The sequence below is a fragment of the Xiphophorus hellerii genome, chromosome 5 (genome assembly GCF_003331165.1).
Source record: "Xiphophorus hellerii strain 12219 chromosome 5, Xiphophorus_hellerii-4.1, whole genome shotgun sequence".
Taxonomy (NCBI): Eukaryota; Metazoa; Chordata; class Actinopteri; order Cyprinodontiformes; family Poeciliidae; genus Xiphophorus; species Xiphophorus hellerii.
Window position 1 is genome coordinate 25,109,398 of NC_045676.1, and position 23,503 is coordinate 25,132,900.

Genomic DNA, 23,503 nt, shown 5'->3' on the forward strand with positions numbered 1-23,503 from the left:
TTTGTTGTCAAAACATATGATTTTTTTTTTTATTAATGTAAAGAATAACTATTCACAATGGGTAACAGACTCAAACAGCTGTAATACTTAAAAATGTAAACAAAGAATAATATTGAGAATGAAAAGAGAAGAATCACCACCCTCATTCTGTCCTGAATTTCTCACAACTATTTCTCTTTCTCAACTTCTTCACTTATTTTCATCACATTTCTCTTAAATACACAAGCCTTTGTTCTCTAGTTCAAGTTTCTAGCAAACTTTTCACTGCGGTGGCGTAGCTTTATTGTTTGTCGCATCTGTTTTCCAGTGGAGAGATTTTTCTTTTTACATCTCTAAGTCTAAAAAAAATGAAAACAAAGGCCTGCTAAGCCTGTAAAGTGCTCAAATTCTTTAAAAATCAGAGGTTTCAAGGAAGAGAATAAAGTCCTCAGTTTTAGTTAGCAGATCCCAGAGATAATTGAAACCCCTTCCAAGATTTTATACAAGACAGAGCACCTGTAATCAGTTAAAATCCTGGATGATTCTTTTTAACTATAAAGTATTAAAAGCACAATTTTAATTTACATGGTCCTCGTTTTTAGTCTGGCTGGTTGATTAGCTGCTAAAAACAACGGTCTCATCCTCAGTTGCAGTTAATAGATGTGGGCAGACTTTGGCAATTTTTCCACAGGATGAATGTAACTTGCAGTCTAGTTAAGAAAAGAAGGAGAGTGCACACCTTTTTTTTATACAACAACCCTGGCTGATAAGAGAAAGAGGAATATATTTCAAACTGACCTGATGGATAAACGTTATAAAACACTCGCTTCCTTTTGCTGATCGGTCAGTGTTTAAAGTTCAGCTTTGTTTGGCACACAGACAGTTAGTTAGTTCACTCCAGTGTTAACATCAAAAAATTGCAACTGTACATATTATCCATGCAGCACAGGCTCAGATCTGAAGTGCTCCCATCATACCCTCTGGAAGGCCACAACCAAAAACATTTACATATTTCAGATCTAAGGTTCACACAAATAGAGCTGCTGATGACTCCACCTTGTGGCCGTGCAAAAAAAAAGAGAGAGGGCAGGATGCGTAAAGCCAGAAGAGCAGAATGCACGTCTTAACCAGACATAAGGGAACCACTATTTTTTTTTTGTTTTGATTCTGACAATGAAGGACAACAGTTGAACCCCCCCCCCCACACATCATTTCACAATAACCTATAATAAAACTATTTTCTTTATGCTTTGTTGCATGTTGGTATTGGTCTTATACATTCCTTGGCAGCCTACATACATTGTTGTTTTTAATGGAGTGCTCAAGCTTGACGCTCCACCAGATTAGGCACTGTGCTGGACAATGTTAAGGACACCAAATACATTAAAAAACCCCACATTGGTTAGCAGTTTGAATTATTAGACAACCATGAAAAACAACTTAACCATGCCTGCCTAAAAGAATTTTTCTTTTTTCAGATTAGCAAAGGTTAAAACACAGATGATTGCACATTTGAGACTAAAACGGGATTTTTAGATGCTTATCTTCAACCATCTCTTGGATTATAAAACAACTGGCTTGGTAACGAATAGAAATCGAGAAAAGGTTTGACCCTGAATAAAAAAAAAATAGTCAGTCCATCTTTCAAGAGCTGGCAGTGAATGATTCGAATGACTTTGTTTTTACAACGTCATAAACTCTGCTGTCGCTTGCTTACAGGCAGTCCCGCAGACTGCTGCCGTCTGCTCCGAGGAATGGGGACGAAAACCTTCCAGATTTCGTTTCGCGTTATCCCCTACCAAAGTGTCTTATCCATGAAGTCAGTAACCTGGACTTTCCAGTCGAACTGAGAAATTCAGATTCTGCCGTCGCTTCAAGTGTCTTTTTTTCTTCCTGTCCACGTCGTGAAGAGGAGAAGCACCAGTCTCCAACCTCTACACAGCTACCTTCTAATCTTAAATATACGTTTATTTGACTTGCATTGATTTGCATTGAGTTTTCATCGTTTCAGCGTCTGTCACGAAACCTGCCGTCGTTGCCTCCATCGGAGGCTGTGCGATGAGACGCAGGTTCACTGAAACACGATGACAATTAAAAAAGACTAAAAAATAGAAATAAAAAAAAATGACCATAGGTCGTCTCCCCCACAAGTGAGTGGTCCACGTTTTTTTTTTTTAGCAGGGAGAGAGGATGAAGCATGATTCAGAAATCAGACGCAGCTCTCTCTTGTTTTGCTGTCCGTGAGGAAAGAGTTCAATTGAGAAAGGTCCACCACGACTGCATCCCGCTTGCTCAGGTGGATGTCTTTCAAGTGGTCCTCGTCACTTTGGTCCTTGGCGAAATTAACAAACACCTGAGGGAGGCGAAAAGAAAAAAAAAAATACAATTAGATATTGCTAGACTAATTTGAATCTTTTGCAGTGGCAGTTTCTATAGTGAGCTACTCAGGGTGTCAGTAAAAAAGTGTGGGTTAGCAGCACAGGCACAAGATAAAAATGTAACTTGAACGAGTTTTCTATTGCTTTTCATTGATTCTTTTGCAGAGCAGCACTATATTTTATCCAATATCAGAATTTTGAACATGTTTGGGCGGTTGTAGACAAAGGGGCCCCTTTGTTAATGAAAGAACCGCCACTGACTTTGTGTTTGCTTGCTTACTTGGTCTAAAGTAGTCTGAGAGACAGAGTAGTCCTCTATGCTGAGTGCCTCCTTGTTTTTGGAGAGAAGGGAGAAGATTCGGGCGAGGGAGGTGAGCGAAGAGGGGAGCTGGTACTGCAGCATGTTGCGGTGTTTCTCCTTCAACGTGCTCCCCGGCAATTCCCGCTCTATGAACTCCATCACCAGCCGTAGGTCCGGGTCCGGTCCCGCCACGCGCAAGATGATGGTGTAGCCGTCTCCGAACCTGGTGGAAGACATTTATTTTTTTAAGTGTGAATAATGGTGGAAAAAGAAATTTGAGTATGAAAAAAACAATGCTTTGGGTTTACAGGTTTCACCCCTTATTTTGTTACCAAAACAAAATTATTTGTAATGAAATGTTTCATTTGTGCAGGCCTACCGATTTTTAAGGTGCTGCACACTGCCCAGACAGCGGAACCTGCCGTTCACCATGATAGCCATTCTGGTACAGAGTGCTTCACACTCCTCCATACTGTGACAAACCATGAGAGAAAACATGTATTCAATACACAGACATAGGGAGACTACAGAAATTGTTCACTGAATTCATTAATTTCAATAGTTCAAAGAGATGCTTCGACTGACCTGTGGGAGGTGAGGACCACGGAACGTCCCTCTTTGATGATGCTCAGGATGGCGTTCCAGAGGGCCCGACGTGCCTTAGGGTCCATTCCTGTTGTTGGTTCATCCTGTTACAAAGGTGATAACATATTTTTAGCCGAAATATACTGTGTAACACATCAGCTAGCACCAATGTGAACATTGCCATCTTTATGTTTTATGATTAATATGTAGTCTCACTGACCAAAAACACAACAGGGGGTCCTCCTATGAGTGCAATGGCAGTGGAGAGTTTCCTCATGTTTCCTCCACTATAGCTCCCTGCTGCTTTGTCCACATACTTGATCAATCCCAGTTTCCGTATCCCCCACTCTGCCACCTAGTGGGGAAAAAAAAGAGAGTTTTGCTAAATGTCTGGACTAAGCTTAACTTTTCTTTGTTTGATATACATGTTATTGGAGTAGGTTGGACATGAAAGACCAATGATGTGTGTTGCTGCTGACCTCGCAGACTTCCTTCTCAGGTACTCCTCTCAAGATGGCGTAGAACTCGAGGTGCTCTCTTCCAGTCAGAAGGTCATTGATGGCATCAAACTGAGGACAGTAGCCCATGTTCTGATGCACCTCGTTTATTTCTGTGTTTACACTGAAAGGAGAGAAAACACACAAGAACATTAGTCTCCAAAGTTTTCGCATGTTATTTTAGTTTTAAATGAAATAAGAATGCTTGTCTTGTTTCATACCTCTTGCCAGCTAAGTAGGCCTCACCGCTGGTCACATCTGAGTCTCCAGTCAACATTTTGAAGGTGCTGGTCTTTCCTGCTCCGTTGACCCCAAGCAAACCAAAACACTACAAGGGAAAATGTGTATCATTGAGCATATCTGCTATGACTATTTCAACACACTTGCTTAATTTCATAAAAGAATACAAAAAATCTTGCATGTTCCTCTGTATTATTTTCTGTAAACTGGGGCTTACCTCTCCGGGAGGGATGCCAACACACAGCCGGTCCACGGCCGGCTTCTGTTTCCGCTTGTAAATCTTGGTGAGCTGCCTCAGCTCAAGAATGTCCAACTGTCCACCGCCGCTCAGGATCCTCTGTCGCTCTCTGGCAACATCTTCATCCTCTTCTCCAATTGGTTTCAGATGGCCGGTGGAGGATCTGTGGGGTTTTAAAATAGGAGAGTTCAAATTTCAGTGGACTTGAGCGTCATAGCTTGAAATATCAACCCACAACTAATGTTTTCATTTGTGATGTTTGGGTAAGTGGTAGGGTAACTCGACTGATGACATGATTTACCCACCTGGCTTTAAAGCAGAAGCGGTACTGAATGAGGACAGTGATGCAGAAGAAAATAACTCCCTCTATAGCCATGGCGAACAGGTTCTTCCCCACCATGTCCCATGCCAGAGGAGAGCGAAACCGGTTTTCACCTATAACAGACATTTTGTCTCTTTAACATGGCCTTTCATGAGACTTTTCTTGTCCTAGTTAATGATATGACTATAACATTTATAACAGGTCAAGGTAAAGGCTCACCAAATCTCTCCAAAGCATCAGCCATGGCTTGATTCTTCACCATGTCAATCAGTCCTCTACCCAGGCAGAAGTGAGGGAAGATGAGGAATACATTCTTCAAGATGTCATTAATACCACCGATCTCCTGAGAGAGGAATGCAATTAATGCCAATTTAACTTCCTAATGCTTTTTTAAAAATTCTATAGTCTGAAACTCTGAAACTCGTAACATTTACTCACATTACTTCCAAACAACTCCAGGACAAACGTGGACACACTGCCATTGATTCCAATCAGTATGTTGACACTGGTTAGAACTACGTAGGCAGTGCTGGGGATCTTAAAGAAGAAAGAGGCTGGGTACATCAGAGGGGTGATTGACCACCTGGTAAAATAAGCAAAACATAAATTTACACGAAATCGTTGAATGTGGTTGAAGTGCAAAGCCTCAGTGTTGAGAGTTTGTCCAAATTACCCATAGAGGAGAAGCAGCAGAGCCAGTACTGGTAGATTGGTGGAAGAAACGTAGGCTTCTTGTTGGAAACAGACAAATATGATGATCACTAGCGCAGCTGGAACGATGTAGTTGCACTGTGAGAAGGAAAAGGAAGAGGAGGGTCTTTTAATATTTCCACTTAGAATACTTTGCCACTCGAGTGGTGCTGACTTGGTAATGTCTCACCATATCCCAAATAAAGTTGGCCAGCCAGTAAAGCAAGGGCTGCACACCACTGATGAACTGCATATGTTTGGCCTTTGTTACTCTCTCCTGGATGAGGAAGACCACAAAACTGGCAGGGACAAAGGACATGGCGAAGATGACGCAAATGGACACCAACACGTCCACAGATGTCGTCATCCTAAAATCCAAAAAGTAAGAATTGTAAATTGGGAAAATTTCCGCTTGCGTTCATATGTCAAATTGATCGTCATGCTCACAATGCAACTTGTGAGAGCTGCTCCTTGGTGAGGTTTAGTGGATGGTTGTAAGCGGTGATGCCAAACTTTGTCGGGTCTTGACCAGGTTTGAGACTCGACCGCAGAATGGCGTTGTTCATCACGTTGAGGAAGGAGCCAATGCTGTGCCAGCCCTTGTTGTTAAACCAAATCTAAAGGAAGGGTGGGGGGGAGTTTTTAAACTTGGATTTAAACCATTGCCTTAGAGATGAACTGGGTGAAATTTTTAAGTAGCTCTAAAATTACATTCCAAGATATCTTAAGTTTCTCAGTCTACGTTTACATGAGAACATCATCTGGAAGTTGCCAGTATTTTCGTATGATTGAGCAAAAGTTCCAAGTTTCGACAGCACTGCCAAGACACCTTGAGTCAGCTGTAGTTGTCATGCCAGGCCTCTATACGGCGCTGTGACAAAAGAATTACAGTTTCTCTGAAGAGCTACTTCAGGAAGAAATCCTGTAATGGCAAATTATTTCATTTATCATGTTGTAACATGATGCAAGAATCAAAAGCAGTATTGACCTGAATTAGTAAAATGTTTTTGCTCTTTACATTTCTTTACTTTTTATTTATTGCTGGGACTGAAAATGCTTTACATGAGTATTTCACAGAGGAAGATCATTGATGGATGACCATCTTCAACCGCCATTTCTTGTGTAAAATTCATCAGATTTGTTGTAAACATTCACTTAATGCAAACATGAAAAAAGTTTAAATAAATAAACTTCTATGACAATATTATAAGACAATAAATGTCTTTGGTCCCTCTCAGACTAGCCATTAGCTTAGCCTCTGAAACCAACTAACATGGATTTATACTAAATAAAAACACAAAAGAATTGTGCACAGCAGGTAAGATATTAACTGTTTATGACCAGTAATTATTTAAACAGAGCACTGATCAAAATATATTGAAGTGTGAAATACAAAAACATATAGAGTTGCTAACCTTCACGTTATTCTTTGTGTCCAATCCTTGGATAAAACCAGAGAGACTGCTGAAAAAACGATGGGCTGCCGTTCCCTAAAGGATGGATGAGGCAGAAAGGAAAGGAGAGAGACAGAGAGTCGTCTATAGCAAATATGTAGTATGTTTGCTTAAATTTTAATATTTACTACAACTCTATAATCATAAACCAAAGTTATCTAGGATCCATGCAGATTTTGTGTTACCCTCAGTAACAAAGACCAAAATAGAAATTTCCTTTAGTAAAACCAAACTGGTTCTGTATAATAAGAATAATATCATTATTCTAATCTAATTCTTACCTGTTCAAGTTGGAAGAGTTGCCTGAGTTGCACAATAGCTTCATCAATATCACCTGTGTGGGACAAAACATGGGAACCTCGGGCGCCCAGAGAGAATCCACCGTATCTGTTATGGAGAGCAAACATTTTTACATCAGTGCAGCTCACAGCAGAGAAGCACTCAGATCAATGTTTTCTTTTTTTTAAGACACATAATGTCTTAGAATGTACCTGAACTCATTGACCCAGATCTTGTTATTCAAGCTGTAAAAGGAGAAATCATATAATGAAAGGCTAGAACTTATAAGTAAGAAATATGGCTTCAGAGGAAAGGACGGTAAGAGTCTTTACCTCTTGCCGATGATCTGAGCGTAGGTTTTGACCAGGTAGTCCGACACGTTTCTACCAGTCAAATTCTGCAGTGTGTCTTTGTCACTGATCATCATCTGGATACAAAGACAAACCATGATACTTCATTACTGTGTGCCAAGTTGAGTTTATGGGTGTACCACTTTGTTGCCATAACTGAATCTGTGTTCAGATTTCTGTTGGTCCTACTGACCTGTGGCGGTGGAAGTCCACCGGCCCCAGCAGGACACTCAGGCAGCATCCTCTTACGGCCTTCACAGCTGCACTCACACAGTGGAGACGGGTTTTCCATGGTCCAGTTGCCTTTGTCGAATATATCACTGACACTTTGAGGAACCTGAGGGAGCGTCCAATCATCCTTCACCTCCACACAGGGAGTGTCCCTGGAGGACGCAGAGAGAACATTTTAGTTTTCAGCTCAACTTTTCTATTTCTAATTACTACATCATTTTGATTTTTGTTTTACTGAAGTTACCATTTTCTGGATAAATAATCTCCATGAATAAAGTTACTATTTTCTACTTACGGTATGGGCTCTCCTTCCATGCATTGGGTTCCAAATCCTGGTTTGTCCATCAAAGCTCCCAGCAGTTTGTTGTTGTGGGGTTCTTCGGGTATGTCATTACTGCAAAGGCACAGACAGAACACTTTAAATCAGTGGTTCCCAAAGATTTTCTTCTGCCCCCCCTATGGATTACAATAAAATCCCCCGCAAAAAAGAAAAAAAAAAAATCCACTGGGCACACACATCGTTCAACCAGACATAAACCTATACACATATTTTGTTTTCAAACTCCACTGAAGTTTATTTCACACTTCAGGTTGCAACAAAACTACAAACCATGTTTACAGTGAAACACTTTTGTGTAACTGTTTTTTTTTTTTTTTTTATTCATTCATACCGCTTCCTGCTCCCTCCCTGCAATGGCAGTGTGAACCCCCTAGGGGGTGCGCCCCACACTTTGGGAACCACTGCTTTAAGTAATGGCATTTCTTACATTTAATATACAAGAAATTATATTACATTTTTTGTGAGTTGTGTATTAACTCACAATAAAATCTTTTTTAAAAAGCAGCTATTTCCTTCATCATCTAGGTCTTTTAGCAGCACTTGTTTAAATAATAATCCTTACTGCCATTATGCAATCTTTTACATCTATGTACACCTCTTAATGGAAAAACACTATTCACTCATTTATACTGTTTCTTTTTTGTTCTCAGAAACGAAAGCGTAAACACCGCTGTGACAAAATGCTATCTAGAATTACGCAAAGAAGGTTTACATTTTTCCTAAAGATTGCCAGATATTAGGACAGAGGTTGATAACATGGGAATGACGCCCCACCTGATGAAGCTAAACTGCTCTCCATACATGCTGGGATGCAGAGCCAGACTCGGGTATTTCCCGAACGGAGGAACAATGAGGCTGAAGACCAGTGCAATGCACACAAACACTGCTGGCAGAACAATCTGAAAAACACGAACCAGAACAATGCATTTAAACTTCAGTGCAATAAAATGGACAATGGGCGTGGTTCTATCATGGTGTAAAATAATGAATTTACTAAGTTGTGTTAATGATAAGAGCACCACAACTTTACATAGAGTTCTTGGATGTAACATTAACCACAGCACACCTGAGCGAAAAAGCCTTTCCTAGAGCGGCGAGCGTAGAGGAACCGTTTCCACAGGAGCGCAACAAACTGCTGTCTCTTCAGACTCCAGCCTTTGACCTGATATGAACCTTTGCCATCTGTTCCACCGAGCCAGTCAGTCTCACGAGATTCTGCACAGAAAAGACACATTGTCAGCAAACATACAAACAAGATAAATGTGTTCTCTGGTTTTGCAACAGCAATGAAACTTGTAGTTTTTGCTAAAAGCATGCAACTGTTCCAGTTTTGTAACAGCAGCACATGAGCCTCAGGTTGGCTAAGTTTCTGTGCAATGTTTCTGATTTTTGCATATTTTTCAAATGCACAATGCCCCTCAGTATTAAAACTAAAAGATTCGTCATTGCGCTGCGTGGCGGGCAATTAAATTCTACCTGGGTCACCTTCAGAGTCATTGAAGTCAAAGTCATCCTCGGTGAAGGGCTTCAGGCAGCTCTGGTGGTCCCCAAATGCATGTCGCCGTCGGGTTCTGGTTGGTACGACTCCATCTACAAAAACACCAAAGTACACTTGTTTATCTTTACTCAACAATTTTCTCAGCTTGTATTTGTTTTTTATTTTTGTTTTCATTTGCATTTGCCGTATTTAAAACATTGTAAATCTCACCTGAAAGCTCAACAGAATCAACACCGCTATCTTCTGCCACTTTCAGGAAAATCTGCCGCATCAAAAGAAACAAGGTCAATTTAAGGGTTCCCTCGAGATTCAATGAATGTTAGCTAAAAATGGATTAAAAGGCTATGTTAAATAAGCAGCCCCTACCTCTTCCAAGGTGGTGTCAGAAATTCCGTAACTTGAAATTCCTAAGTCAGTAAGTCGATCATCAAGCTCATGGAAAAGCTCAACAAAGGCGCCGTCTTTAGCCGACTGGTATGGCAAGACGTAGGTGATCTCATGGCCGAGATCTTCCACCAGACGAGCCTCTGAGACGTGTTTGAAAATCACACTGGAGATGAGGGAGACATCTAATGGGAAAGATGAGCAGAAAAAAAAGACAGAAAGGTGGATGAATATCATTTTTGAACTCTTTATCTAGAAACATTAAGCTTCCAGTTCTTACCAATAGTGGTAGTCTCACTTTCAGGTTCGCTGCCAAGACCAGCATCTGAACTGCTCTCTGATACGCTGTCCTCCTGAAAGAAGTGGGGGTAAAAAACCTTAATAAATTTATCTTTATGGTTTTTTTTAATGCAGACTATTAAGCATAAAAATGTCTTTTCGGTTACCTTCTCTGTCTTCTTCATGTAGGAGACGGTGCTGGCAGAATTCCTGCAGGACTGTAGAGACAGGTCGTAGTCTCTCTTGACCAGCGTCAGGTAGTAGCCGGTTCCGAGGTGAGTCTTCAGGAAGAGAGAGGAGCCCACGCAGCACAGCTTGCCATGGGAAATGATAGCAATACGGTCGCCCAGGATGTCAGCCTCATCCATGTGGTGGGTGGAAAGGATGATGGTGCGGGCTAAAAAGTGAATAAAAACGTAAGGTCATTCACTACAACGCTGCCATACTAAAGCCCTTTGGCCAACTTTTACATATATGACACAAAAATAATATTTGTTTCATTTACCTTGTCTGTATTTAAGGAGCAGATCCCAGATTCCCCTGCGTGCGTACGGATCAACACCAGCAGTAGGCTCGTCCAGAATGACAACCTTAGAACCTCCGACAAACGCCAGCGCTACAGACAACTTCCTCTGCATTCCACCTGCACAAAAAGATAAAGTCAGAAACATGCACTCCAAATTTAATCAAGTATGTAAAACAAACAATTTAAGTGCTGAAAATAATTAAGAGAACCCTGAAACTAGAAACCGACCTGACAGCGTGCTGGTGCGAGACTTTCGCTTGTGTGGCAGTCCGACATCGTTGACGATCTGTTCCATTTCAGCCTTCACTTTCTCTTCAGGCAGGCCCTTCAGGCGAGCGTAGAACCAGATGTGCTCCTCGACGGTCAACCTGATTCACGGCAAACCAACAAATAGCACAAACGCTTGAAATACGAGAAAGGGGGCCCAAGTGTGCTAAAGTGTTTTCCAGTTAAAGTGCATACATACATGCTGAAAAGCACATTGTGCTGGGGGCAGACCCCCAGGTTCTGCCGGATGGTGCTGAGCTCGGAGCGGATGTCCTTGCCGAGGATGTAGGCGGTGCCAGAGGTGGGTGGGAACAGTCCAGTCAGGATTGACCTATCACAAACAGAACGTGGTCACCACTTAAGTGTTTTGAAATGAGTTGTTTACATTTTCTCTAGTTGGTAACTAGAGTAAGTTCACTGACCATATGAACTTACATGGTTGTAGTCTTGCCAGCTCCATTGTGGCCGAGGAAGGAGGTGATCTGGCCTTCATAGAATTTAAGGGTCAATCCGTCCACAGCCAGCTTGTTTCCATGGCTGTAGATCTTCACCAGGTTTTCAATGTAAACACCCGGGTCGATGTGGCTTGGGTCCTCCTCGAAGCACACAGCTGTAGATGTGATGAAATCAAGAACATCATATTAGCAATAAGCCAGGGCTTCTCTTGCAGTTTGGTATTACTTAGGATTGTATTTGCTGTACCGTCAGCGTTGCTCTTCTTTGACAGAGGAGTATTAATGTTTTGATTCTCCTTCTCTCCGCACCAATATGTTCTTGTGAAAGGGAAATACCAAGGCCTGGGGATCCCGTACTGACCTGCAACATAATTATGTGTTTTTAAAATGACTTATATTGCACAGATTACATCAGATTTTTAAGAAAAAGCTAATTTTTTTGTGTCTTACCAGGAAAAACGGCTTCAATGTACCAAGTCATTATTCCGTACAGCACTGCATCGAACAGCATGAGGCATATAGAGGTGGTCAGGTTGTAGCTGTCCTCCTCCAGGGGGCTTGCTAGAAGGTTAGACCACTGGATTCCCACACCTTGTTCCTCAAACAGGGCAAAGTACTCACAGCCGAAGCCAAAAGCCACAGGGGACAGAAGACTCTGAGAGAGAAACAATATCCACAGTTTACATAGCAGGAATTCTTGGGATCCCTGTGTATCACGCTAGGTGTAAGATATGGATGTGAATCTGAGGTTGAAGTTTTTGGCACTAAACACACCAAATAAATGTCTCTTTATTCATTGTTTGTTTGAAGATAAAACAAGGAATGAATATGTGGAAAAACACCTCATGCCCAGTGTTAAATATGGTCTGAGATTCTGTGTGTTTCTCTCAAAAATTTTCCTTCATCATCATGAGCCGTGATTTTGTTAAAAATTACTTGAGAGACACTGTGCTACATCTGAAAAATATGAATTTACTTTGAGGCTTTTTACATATCCTTACCGGTGGTATCAATGAAAATGCAGGGGACTGCATTTACTCAGGTGTAATAAAATCTATCTCACTCACCACTACAAGTTTTGCTCCAAATCCCACGTAATCTTGCCAAGCAACACACAGAACGTAGGGCAGGTAGAGGGTGAAGTATATTATTCCTCCACAGGCCGCCGCCAGGTTGGCACGTGAAAACAGAGTGCTGATCAGAAAACACTGCATGATGGTTACAACACCGAAGGATCCCAGGAAAAGAAACACAACGCCTGAGTCGCTGTACGGCAATAGGTTTCCCATCTGAGAGAAGAGTGGAAAAAAGATTATAATAAATAATAATCTCACGTTTTCTACTATTTTAAATGATAGAAATGATGCATGTGCTAGTCTTCAACAACACACACCTTCAGCAGCATCACCAGTAAGCCGGCGCTGATCAGCAGTGGGATTAAACTGCTGATGAACCAGCTCAGCCACAGGGTGCCGTTGTTCAGTCCCATGATCCTCATGGTCTCCTTCAGTCGCGCCTCCTTCTCATACACCACGCCTTTGATGATGATGGCCACAGAGTACATCCAGGCCAAAGTCATGAAGAGAGGCATCGACCGGCTCATAACTCGCAGGAATCTGAAATAAAAAAGGAGCGAAATGTTTAACGTACAATCCTACCAGATCTTTGTACAGGAAAAGTTTTGTTTTTATAATGCAATCACTTACATATCATCAACATAGCAAGGGTAGGGCATCTGCTGGATGTAAATGCCCGTCTTCTCCTCAGTACCAGTGATGGCTCGGATGATTCCTTGCTCAATGACGTCCTGCAGGTAAGAAAATCCGCCCCAGACGTACCGCAGGTCCTCAAAGGGGTCCGCTCTGGGACCAGGATCCCAGTATCTGTAAAGTAACAAAAAAGAAAATGTAAAAACTGTCAAGCAAACAACCCAAGATAAAATCGTCTTTCCCGTCGCCACTCACCCGTCTTTGATCTTGTTCGTCCTCTCCACATTATCGATGTCCATGCGGATTTTGTAGTTGATGTTGGGAGGCAGGTCAGTGCTATTGGGAGCGATGTTGGGAAACACGATTCCCGCCCAGAACTTCTGGTTATCCAGAAGACCCATGGACTTGTTGACCAAGCGTTCCTCGTTGGGGACTGACTCCAGTTTGTCCAAGTTCACACACTAAAAGAAGAGGAAATTAGAAAAAGAGCCAGAGAAATCAGGCAAGTAGGGAAAGGATTTAATGAGAAAATGTTGCCACAGTGATTCAGAATTTTTATTGTTATATTGTTGTACCAATAAAACTATAAGAGGTCCAATTAACTGTTAGGTGATTGACTTTTATTACCATTTAACCTATTTTATTGAGTTATCCTTGTTATCTTGTTAATGAAAAACAGTTTATGAACTTTTTACAGTTCACTAAGTTCAAACTGAATAACCACAGAATTTTTTACCCGATGTGTTCAGCCCTCCCACAGATCAACCTTTCACTTGTTTATCTAACATGAGCTGAATTTTACCTCATTCCTTCATCCCAACTTTGATAAACATTAAAGATTCAGAAAAGCAAATTCCAATCAAATACAGCGTAGAAAACACTGAAGGGTGAACTTTTATGGTTATTTGGAGCTGTAACATTGATTTTACTGCAACAAACAACTGTGCATATAGATTATAGGATCTCCTTAAAGAAAGTCAGTCGGTCACTGGGTTGTTTGGAGTGAAACATTAGTCAGAGAGGTTGTAAAAGTTGTGAAATGGATACGTAACTGATTATATTTGTTTTTAATCTATAGTGTTAGAAGGAAATGGAAGACTTACAATAACTTATAATATACGTGATCAAATATGACATGAGAAGCCTATCACTTTAAGAACAGACGGCATAATAGAAATCAGATCATTATGAAGGTGGAAGCGGATATTTAAAGAACTTTACTGAGAACAAAACAAGTACAGAGAATCAGCGCTGACTAACAGAGGGAGGATTTATGGCTGACCTTGTTTTATTTAAGTGATACAGATCACATGGCTTTGAGTTAGTTTGATGAAGCATGTGAAGCAAAAGAACATTTAATTTCAAGGTTTTTATTAATAGCTGTGCTGGTATTTGAGGTCAAGCACACAAACTCATTGGAAATATTAATAACGATTTTACAGGGAGATGACCTAAAAAAATAATCAGCATTTAACGCCCTTTCTCCCAGTCGTTGTTTTTCTTATTGGTTTTATCCAAAGACAGAAAACGATTTTATAAAACAAATCAAGAGCCATGAATCTCAGATTAACTGACAGGATCTTAAACTAACAGTAATATTTTTTTTGCCATTTAAACCCTAGAGGTAAAAAAAAAAGATTACGTAAAAATGTAATGTCATGTTCTAGATTTCTTTTGTTTTGTTGCCTTGCAATGGAAAAATAAAATTAAAATTAAAACAGCCACAGCATTCGTAACTCACTAACCTCCATAAACTGTGAAATAGTCTTTATGGCACGATCGGTTTCATTGAACGCCTCCCTCCATGTGTAAGCTGACCCCGAAGGTCTGCGGTCCTCTGAGGCTTTTGTGAGGAAGTCCGCCACGTCGGACACACTCCACTCGGTCTCACTGAGCTGAGCGTCCAGGAAAGCAGCGCTGGTATTGCTTTGGAGCAAGGACTGGAAGAAAAACAGAATGATTGAAAGATGATTTATGTCAAGCAGCAGTGTAAAAAAGGAAAACTTATGAATAGCTACTGTATCCTTTAGCCTTTTGGTTTCAGAGTGCATTTGTTTTGTGCTGTTTTTGACCTGCATTTTCTACCAATTGCAAGTGATTGCCATGTTGTTCTCATAAATATAATAAAAAGTATTTTTCACAAGTTCTTTTTTTTTTTTATTGAGAAAATATCTTTGTTTGAATGTTAAATAAAGTGCCCCAGGGGTATGGGCTTCTACAGTAAATACATTATGGACAAAAACAAAATAATAGAAGTTTGTTATCTTTAATTCCTAGAAAAATGTACAAGGTAATTTACAAGCATACACCACTAGGTGGAGGTGGTGTTTAAGCAGTTTATTAAGGAAAGAAGGTGGTGAAAATTGGGTTAAAGTTCCCATCAATAAAACAACCACATTATGAGCTCTATGCCCACTAAAAGCTGCTCATCTAAACTGAGGAAGTAGTGCAATAGCTTTGTGTGGTTGACTCTCTGATATTAATGTGTTCAGAGAATTTAGGGTTTGATTTTGTACTTGGAACATGTCTTTTTTTAGGATTGGTTTTATTTTATTTTATTTTTTATTACTGTCTATCTTTCTTTGCTGCCCTAGAACTTGAAAGTGGCCCAAAAAGAAAACAAACTCTCTGTGCGGGTCACTCAGGATAAATAATTACAAACATGCCCTCAAGTTGCCTGAATTTTTTTTAGGCTACACATGAAGGAACACTGGGAACACAGCCATATTTTGTCTACAGAAATGATGTCAGTGTACATACTCACCCTGACTAAGTCCATCTCTTCGCTGTTCTCCATGAAGCTCCAAAATTTAGGTTTCATTTCTTCCCACATGCCGCCCAGATCTCTCAGCACCCCCAGCTCCTGGAAGGTCTTGTTAACCTGCAAAATTCAAGCTTTTAGGTTAACTCACTAGAGGCATTCTGATAATGGGCTTTTCTGTGCGGAATCTGTTGTACCTCGTGAATGATCCTCTGTGTTGCTGGAGTGTCTGGGGTATACAGGATCTTCCCCATTAGAAGAGGTTTGAGGGCTCTCCAAATCATCCTGGAAATGGGGCTGGACTCCAGGTTCTTCATTAGGTTGTTACAGTAAGGAGCTAAAAGAAAAACACAAACCGCAGTTTGAGTATTGAACAGATAAAAATTGGGAGCAAACAACTCTTTTATATTTTAAAAAAATATAAGGATGCTTACTTGAAGAGTTGTCATAGGTGGACATGGGCTCACTGTCACTGTCGTTGCCGTGGTGTCCGAACAGAGCCTTGTAATTGTTGTCTTCGTACCAGTTGAGGGATTTGATCTTCAGGCCGCCTCCCTCTGGATGTCCGCAAACAATACGCGACACGGCCTGGTACATCTGCTTCGGAGATCCTGTTGAGTTTGCAGTCAGATACAGGATCTCCTTTCTCATGTCTTTCCAGCTCTTCATGCTGGCAAGCTGTCGAGAGAGAGACACAAACATTAAGCTCAGGGAGAGAGTAAAGCTAATTCCAAATATTAAACCAGATGGATTCACTTGGAAGCTATTTTTCACTTGTGATTTTAAGTTGGTCATTTTCAGCACAATTGGAACTTATTTTTGACCGACCGGTTGGAAATTCAGAGATCAGATATTTTTCTGATCAGTTTTTGCACCCCATAGAGTTAATATGAACAACTGATAGAAAACCCAAAGTTTGCTTTTTTCAATATCTGTGAATTATTTTAATTAAATAGTCCAAGTTATTTAAAATTAGAGCAGGATGTCAGCAGATAATCAGAAGGCTGAATTAGGATGCTGTTTAATCCTTTGGAGTTTTAAATCTATTTAGGAAAATTGGAACATTTCAAATGTTGGCAGCAGTTTAGAGATCTGAATAAAGGTAACTGTCTAAATCCAATATCCACCGACTGCTGTTTTAGTAAAGTTAGCACTGCATGATGCCCCTGCTAACAACGCTAAAGATCATCTAAAACATCAACTTTGTAATTATTCTTAGTGTAAATTATTAGAAAAGTGCTATTTAACAGCAAGTGTTGTCTTACATTCACAGTGTGAAGTGGACTCTGCACCACATAAAAATAATTAATAATTAATTATCCCTTAAAGCAGGATGGTTAGAAAAGTATTTTAAGAGCTTTTTCCCCCATGTTTTTAAAAATAAAACTTTTGTGGCAGATTAGCTAAAATCTAACACAAAATTCAGATTCCTACTTTTTTACAAAAAGAAAGATACATGGCCACAGGCAGTTGGTTTTGTTGTTCAGTTGCCCTTTGTTTTTTTACAGATATCTGGGGAAAAATAGACGATTTTAGTCAAAATTTATGCCCAAAATTAGTCCCTCTTGGGCATAAAAAAAAGACTATATAGCTGTTTTTTTCTGTGCTCAGTTTTTCACACCTTTTTTCACACCTTCAGGAAACCTCAAAAGTCTCAGTTTCTCCTGTACTGAGTTGGCAGTCAAGATGCGAGACATAAAAACCCACATCTGGCAGGTTATCGTTTGCCACAGCTCGATTTAAAACAGTCGTCATGTGCACAGTGAGTGTACATTCGATACATGTAGAGAAGTGCTGCTCTGAGGGGTGGAGACACTTAACACTTGACCGTCTGCCCGACTAAGATAAATTTAACTGCTGTTCCCAGTCCTCCAAGCATGCGTGTGTGAGAGAGGGTCTGCGCTGCTTTTAAGGGAAGAGCTTAGATAACGCGTAATGCGAGTCAGCACAGTGTCTTTCATCAGAAACAGCCATCATGCTGAGTGTTTATGCCAGAGCAGCAACATTGTTGCTCTGCAGCAAATCAACAACTCACAAACTGATACATGCAGGCCAACGCAGTGGCAGAAATATGCGTGTTAAAAACTGGAAAGAATCCTGAGGTTTGGAACAAAACAGCACACAGCCGTCCTCTTTGTTCAGGGATTTCTTGATAATGCGTGAAAAGAACTTCTGTTTGAATTGCAACCTTTGTCTGAAATTGGCATAAACTCTGTAGCTGTGTTTGTTTCCAACAGAAAGCAATTTGAGTTTTTGTCACATTTTGGTTTTCTTCAGTGTGAAAAATGGGAAGCGGTGTTTTATACCGTCAGCACTCAGCAGTCATATGCGTTCTGACATCACCGGGTTCGCCGCACGGTAGGTTACCATAGGTCAAGTGACAAGTCAGCACAGGTTTAACTGTGTTTCCTAGCGGTTCAACTAGACATGCAATCAGGGATTCAACTCGTGACAAGAAAGGAATGAAAGAAGGATGAATAAAAGGGAGACCTCACCCATTTAGCAAGTATTGGTGGAGGAATGGAGGGGTAAAAACTATACCCGATATCAAAGAAATAGAGAGTGAAAGAGGAAAGAGAGAAAGAAAAGAAAGACAGAGGAAAGAGAAAAAGTGAAAAAAAAGAAAATGGAAAGAGAGGCAGAGAGAGGAAAGAGAGAAAGAAAGAAATAAAGTGGCTGTGTTAGAAACAGGAGGTGAAAACAGAGGGAGGTTTGAGAACAAAGAGAGGTTACTCTCGGTCATTTCTTCTAACAGGCAAACCTCTGCTGGCTCCGCAAGTAGAGCGCTATTATCCTGACATTTATTCACAACTCCTCACTGCAGACAAAGAAACACATGCAAGCACAGGCACATATTGGCAAGATGATATGCAAACATCCACCGTATCCTGGTTGTTGCATAACAGAAAACAGTGTTGTTTATGTATTCATATATTTATGGGTCTATTTTTGCCCACAGCTCGTAAAACAGATATTCAAAACTTGAGAAAGTGAGAGCAAGTCTCACTTTCACTGTTTAAACCTGGTTCACCTTGCAGCTGAGTCTGCAGCTACATCAGGGTAACATTGTTTCCTGCAGTTTCATCTGAAATAGTGCATGGCATGGGTGCGTGCGTGTGTGTACAAATGCTGCATGCTATTTTACACTCGCTGCTCATGAGGTTTTCTGTGTGTTGTGACAGATGCTTACATTTGTCGTTCCACTTAAGGGTGCCAACATCCTCTTCGCCACAACCTCTCTCAAACAAACAAAGTGCAACCTTCTGAGTGACGCATCTCTATATCACCATGTGCATGTAGGTGACTTTGGATACCAAACCTGTTTGTAGGTCTGTAGGTCTGTGTGAATGAGCGTTTTTCTTGGGATGAAAACGATTTTGTGTCATTCCCTTCATGACGAACACCCACGCTAACTTGGCGAGGTGGCAGGATGAGTAATACCTGCTATATACAAGAATGCAGATGTGCTGCACTCGCACGCACATGGAAAATAAAACTGGGATGCAGATAGGCAGGCAGGCAGAAGAACAGAATTGTCCCAGAGTAACCTCAGCACACAGCCTCTGTGAGGTTATTAAAGTTCAGGTTTCCACTCCAGCACACAGCTATGTAGACAAGAGCAGCTCAAAGGCTGATCACACAATAAAATTTTAACAAGTATATCAGATACTGAACACATTTTTCCAAGAAATCAGAGTATATTAAATTAACTTTTGATGTGTTTTGGAGAATGCAAGGCTTTTTTGGCTTGATTTTTGCTAGAAATGCAATAAAACTGCAAAGGATGCGATGTGGGGGAATTTTTTTATTTTTTTTTCCCCACCGGGAATGGCAAATGAGGCTATCTGAGGTTGTTTTGATAAGAAGAGCAGTGAGGAAAGCAAAATAATGGTCAGCAGAAAAACTGAACACTGATTCCCTTTCTACTGCTGTATAAGGGGGTGGCTGGCTGGAAAATGTCCACCTGATGACTTGAATGAAGTCCCAACACACGCGTGATCGCAAGAAAACAACCAGTTTGACCCTGGAATTGATCTACGTTGTGTTGAGTATTTTTTTTATACATCAGGGCTTCATCAAGGTGTTAAAAAGATTTATAATAATCTCTTTGGTTAGCCCTGAAATGTCTAGCATTCTGTCCAAACATTTCTTAAATGATTGAAAAAGTAAATTTTTCAGTAACTCAATTCACTTAGCGAAACATGTTGTTGATTAATTATGCGAAGACTTCTATTTTCAAGCTTTTTTCTATGAATAAGGATGATTTTTGATTATAGCTAATAAAAATATTTACGATTAGAATATTTTATCAGACCAATAAACAATTTAATTATGCAGAATGGACTTAATGAACTGTTCAATACATTATTATTATTTTTAAATGTTACTTTTAGTTTCATAAATAATCTTCAAATGAATGCATATTCTAATATGTTGAATATGACTTTAGTTGCATCTTAAACTTGTAGGCTTGTTTATTTATTGCTTCATATTTTTTAACAAAGTTTTTCTTGAAATGGTGCAATTTGAAAATAAAAATAATAGCTAAAGTAAGTGACCACTATGCAGCATTACTGCAAACTATGAGGAACTGTTTGCAGTTAGATATTTAAGATGTAAAAGTACAAGATTCACATGGATTAAACCCTCCAATCTAAGTTGACACAGTTACATAAATAAAAAATACAATTCATAAGTCATTCTCTCACTATTATTTTTTTTGGTAATTTATGCAAGTCGTAAATTTCAAGAATGACAATCTTAAAAAAGGACTCAAAAAGTATTTAATCAAACATTTTTTAATTGTTTTCAATAACACTGTTTTTTTAGAATTGTGAAAAGTCACATATAAATCAGCTAAGAACATTATTTTGATATTATGACTGCAAATTTAAATGTGCCAGAATTATGAAGGATGCTTCCTATGATTTTAATCGTGTTATGTACCTTAAAGAAATACTGAACTGAATGTGTGGCATGACATCTTTGTTATTCCTATAAGGAAGATATTCCTGTTTATTCTGACAGCTTTAATAAAATATGAAAATAAAATAATGCCATAGTTTTATATTTCTAGACAACATTCTCTTTCGCTCATGTCCAAAGTTCTGAAGAAAACAACAACAAAAAAACAACACTACGGCTGTAGTTTGCTTTACAACTAATTAAAAAACCTTGGACCAAAGCACACACCACAAATTAGATTGGTCTCCTGCATTTTCTTAGCAACAACATGCCATTGCTTGCATGCCAGCTGATCATGGCTGCTCATTCATTTTAACCGAAGATGCCGCACCATGTCCACAGAACAGCTATTTATTTGTGGAAAACATAGACCTTTTAATTTTCAAATTATTCTAACAATTATGGCAAACGCTTCAACTTTAACACTGTTCCAATCAAAAAGAGGAATCAAATATTGTGCAAAGAGGGAAAAGGAAATTATGACTCAAAGTTGCAACATTTTCACAGTTAAAAGAAAAAAAGAGTGGTTCTTTAGGGATCCGTCAGCTGCTTAGACAGGAAGCCTCAACATACACACACGCATGCACCCCCCCACATACACACACACACGCAGACAGACAGCTGGGTCTTTATGTTTTGCCAGATCAGCAGAGCCTGAGCCTGAGAGAAAAGGGGGTTGTGTTGCGTTTGGTGAGCATGCTCAACCAATTCCTGCATCTCTGATTTCTCATTGCACTCCAACACTGCAGACTCAGTTACACTAGTCGGGGTCAGACATGCGGCTCTTCATGGTTTTCTGCTACGTGCAACATCAATGAAGGTACACTTGATGTTTCACTGAGTCAAGTCTGTCATGTACTCCGGTTACTTTTGAAGAACAAAAAACATATTGCCATTTCCAGTTGTAGATGCTTCTCTGTCAGGTTAACTCTTGATTTAAGAGGGTATTAAAAATTAGCCATTAAAAGGGTTTAATTTTTATTTTAGCAGTGTGAAAAATGTAAGCTACTGCTTCTGGTTGTCTCATTTCTTCTATTATGCGGTGAGGTATAAGGTTTTGCTGGTTGTTTTGACAATAAATATGTCAATATGGTATCGTTAGTATCTTCTGGAAGTCATGTGGTTGAGTTTCTGTGTTGGAGGTCGGCTAGCTTAGCGAAAAGGCTAATTGTAAAGCCAATATTTGAGGCAGCCGTTGCATATGAAGGGGACATCTTAGCTGTGGTTGTGAGGCAAAAGGTTAACATTCGACTTTGTTGGAATATATTTAACGAGTTTTTCACTATTTCAGTTATATAAATTACAAACCAGAATATCAAAATGATCATAAAAATGGTTTGGGCTGGGGCTAATTGGTTGGATTGGTTGGATTAATGAACTTACGTGCCTTTTGGCCTTTACATCGTTTCTACTCAGAAATATTGGCCAAATCTACCCAAATACAGTGCATACAAATTGCTACACCATAACCTTTGGTTGAATTCTGACAGTTTATCTGTGTGGTTAGGAATTGATTTCAGTCACAAACATGACAACTGAACTTTGGATACAAATAATTTGGATGTCGTGTTTGCATGTGGCACTGTGTGGGTGGTGCTCTCTGTACATGTCAGCAGTTCATTTACCTCAATGCCAAGTGCGCCGAGGCTCTCCAGGAGGTTGTTGGTTGCAGCTGAGACGTCTTGGACAGCTTTGGGGTCTGAACTCACATCCTTCTGCCAAAGAGAATGGATAATTCTCAGTTCATCTTTCTTAAATAATGACTTCTTTCTTTCTTTTACTACAAAGTTCTCTGGAGGAAGAGTTTTCATGGTTTTTTCGATTAGACGAGATAACTGTCATGAAATTGTAAGAAGTGAGGTAAAATGAAGGTTGTGATAATGAAAATCATAAAGACAGGAAGGCAAGGGGAAAAAAAAGTTTAAGGGGATTTGAGCTCTTCTTTTTTTCTGTGCTATCTGGGAACGCCGGTGTTTGAATGTGTGATTGAGAGCTCTCATGTATCACTCTAGGCAGCAGGGTGCTGGAATGTCAGACATTTGATAAAGCACAGGTGTCAATGAAAAGAGAACAGCCTTCTAGGGAAAAACCAACAATACTCCAGTGAACTCTCAACTTTCTTTCCCCCACCTTGCTCACTTTTGTCTTACTTCTAACCTATTATTTCTCTCCTCCTCCCCGTTACAAATTCTCACAATCAGGAAAGTGATGGGAGAAAATTTGGGAGTGTTGCAAGAGTAACATTTTTTGCCAATGTTGAAAAGATTGCCCACGATTGCATAAAAAAGGGTTTCGCAAAATTTGGACTCAGTTTTGAGGACAAAGTTTGTTTTCTGGGAATAATATCCTATATTAGTCAGTGCCTGTTCGCATGTCATCAACAAGGCATATATATTTCTTTATGCTGAAATAATAAGAAACCTGAAAGAACAAAGCATAATGAGCATCACTATGTTTTATGTTGACTTTTGAAGAAATTCTTGACTTTTCGCTGTTGCTTTTAAGTTCTGAACAGCAAACTGTTTTGTTCACCCTTTGCCATCCTTCCTCATAATGATTTGTATACAGTTCAAAAGTTTATGGGAAGGGGGAGACTGTTTGTGAACAGAGGAAAGTCGACACCAAACAGGAAAGGGAGGAAATTCTTGTAAAGAAAACCTTGCTTATACAAGAAAAACATCTAGATGTCAGGAGTTTTTTTTATATATATATCTGGGCCAATTCTTTATAATGATAAGACTCTGAAGTACAACCCCCCCCCAAAAAACAGCATTT

The 23,503-nt window shown here is 39.9% G+C and overlaps 1 protein-coding gene across 4 annotated transcripts in view; it reads right to left on the reverse strand.

Moving 5' to 3' along the window:
- LOC116719324 (phospholipid-transporting ATPase ABCA1-like) overlaps window positions 1–23,503 on the reverse strand; it is a 36,233-nt gene continuing 12,730 nt past the window's right edge. For 2 of the 4 annotated variants that reach the window (XM_032561810.1, XM_032561811.1), the window contains exons 8-49: window positions 22,354–22,443; window positions 16,198–16,441; window positions 15,961–16,100; window positions 15,767–15,883; window positions 14,748–14,942; window positions 13,258–13,463; window positions 13,000–13,176; window positions 12,687–12,909; window positions 12,361–12,582; window positions 11,744–11,948; window positions 11,541–11,654; window positions 11,274–11,448; window positions 11,038–11,169; window positions 10,800–10,939; window positions 10,551–10,688; window positions 10,213–10,442; window positions 10,047–10,119; window positions 9,749–9,951; window positions 9,593–9,644; window positions 9,361–9,474; window positions 8,951–9,099; window positions 8,659–8,783; window positions 7,840–7,938; window positions 7,507–7,696; window positions 7,296–7,390; window positions 7,176–7,208; window positions 6,966–7,071; window positions 6,646–6,720; window positions 5,678–5,847; window positions 5,421–5,598; window positions 5,214–5,329; window positions 4,979–5,123; window positions 4,760–4,883; window positions 4,524–4,653; window positions 4,198–4,381; window positions 3,962–4,068; window positions 3,723–3,864; window positions 3,464–3,598; window positions 3,244–3,347; window positions 3,038–3,130; window positions 2,638–2,881; window positions 1–2,332 (exon numbers count right to left, since the gene is read on the reverse strand). In XM_032561810.1, coding sequence (XP_032417701.1) covers window positions 2,189–2,332; window positions 2,638–2,881; window positions 3,038–3,130; window positions 3,244–3,347; window positions 3,464–3,598; window positions 3,723–3,864; window positions 3,962–4,068; window positions 4,198–4,381; window positions 4,524–4,653; window positions 4,760–4,883; window positions 4,979–5,123; window positions 5,214–5,329; window positions 5,421–5,598; window positions 5,678–5,847; window positions 6,646–6,720; window positions 6,966–7,071; window positions 7,176–7,208; window positions 7,296–7,390; window positions 7,507–7,696; window positions 7,840–7,938; window positions 8,659–8,783; window positions 8,951–9,099; window positions 9,361–9,474; window positions 9,593–9,644; window positions 9,749–9,951; window positions 10,047–10,119; window positions 10,213–10,442; window positions 10,551–10,688; window positions 10,800–10,939; window positions 11,038–11,169; window positions 11,274–11,448; window positions 11,541–11,654; window positions 11,744–11,948; window positions 12,361–12,582; window positions 12,687–12,909; window positions 13,000–13,176; window positions 13,258–13,463; window positions 14,748–14,942; window positions 15,767–15,883; window positions 15,961–16,100; window positions 16,198–16,441; window positions 22,354–22,443 — 6,078 coding nt within the window. In that variant the 3' untranslated portion in view covers window positions 1–2,188. Of the gene's footprint in view, window positions 2,333–2,637; window positions 2,882–3,033; window positions 3,131–3,243; window positions 3,348–3,463; window positions 3,599–3,722; window positions 3,865–3,961; window positions 4,069–4,197; window positions 4,382–4,523; window positions 4,654–4,759; window positions 4,884–4,978; window positions 5,124–5,213; window positions 5,330–5,420; window positions 5,599–5,677; window positions 5,848–6,645; window positions 6,721–6,965; window positions 7,072–7,175; window positions 7,209–7,295; window positions 7,391–7,506; window positions 7,697–7,839; window positions 7,939–8,658; window positions 8,784–8,950; window positions 9,100–9,360; window positions 9,475–9,592; window positions 9,645–9,748; window positions 9,952–10,046; window positions 10,120–10,212; window positions 10,443–10,550; window positions 10,689–10,799; window positions 10,940–11,037; window positions 11,170–11,273; window positions 11,449–11,540; window positions 11,655–11,743; window positions 11,949–12,360; window positions 12,583–12,686; window positions 12,910–12,999; window positions 13,177–13,257; window positions 13,464–14,747; window positions 14,943–15,766; window positions 15,884–15,960; window positions 16,101–16,197; window positions 16,442–22,353; window positions 22,444–23,503 lie in introns of those variants that run through there. The other 2 variants (XM_032561812.1, XM_032561813.1) reach the window with 2 other exon arrangements.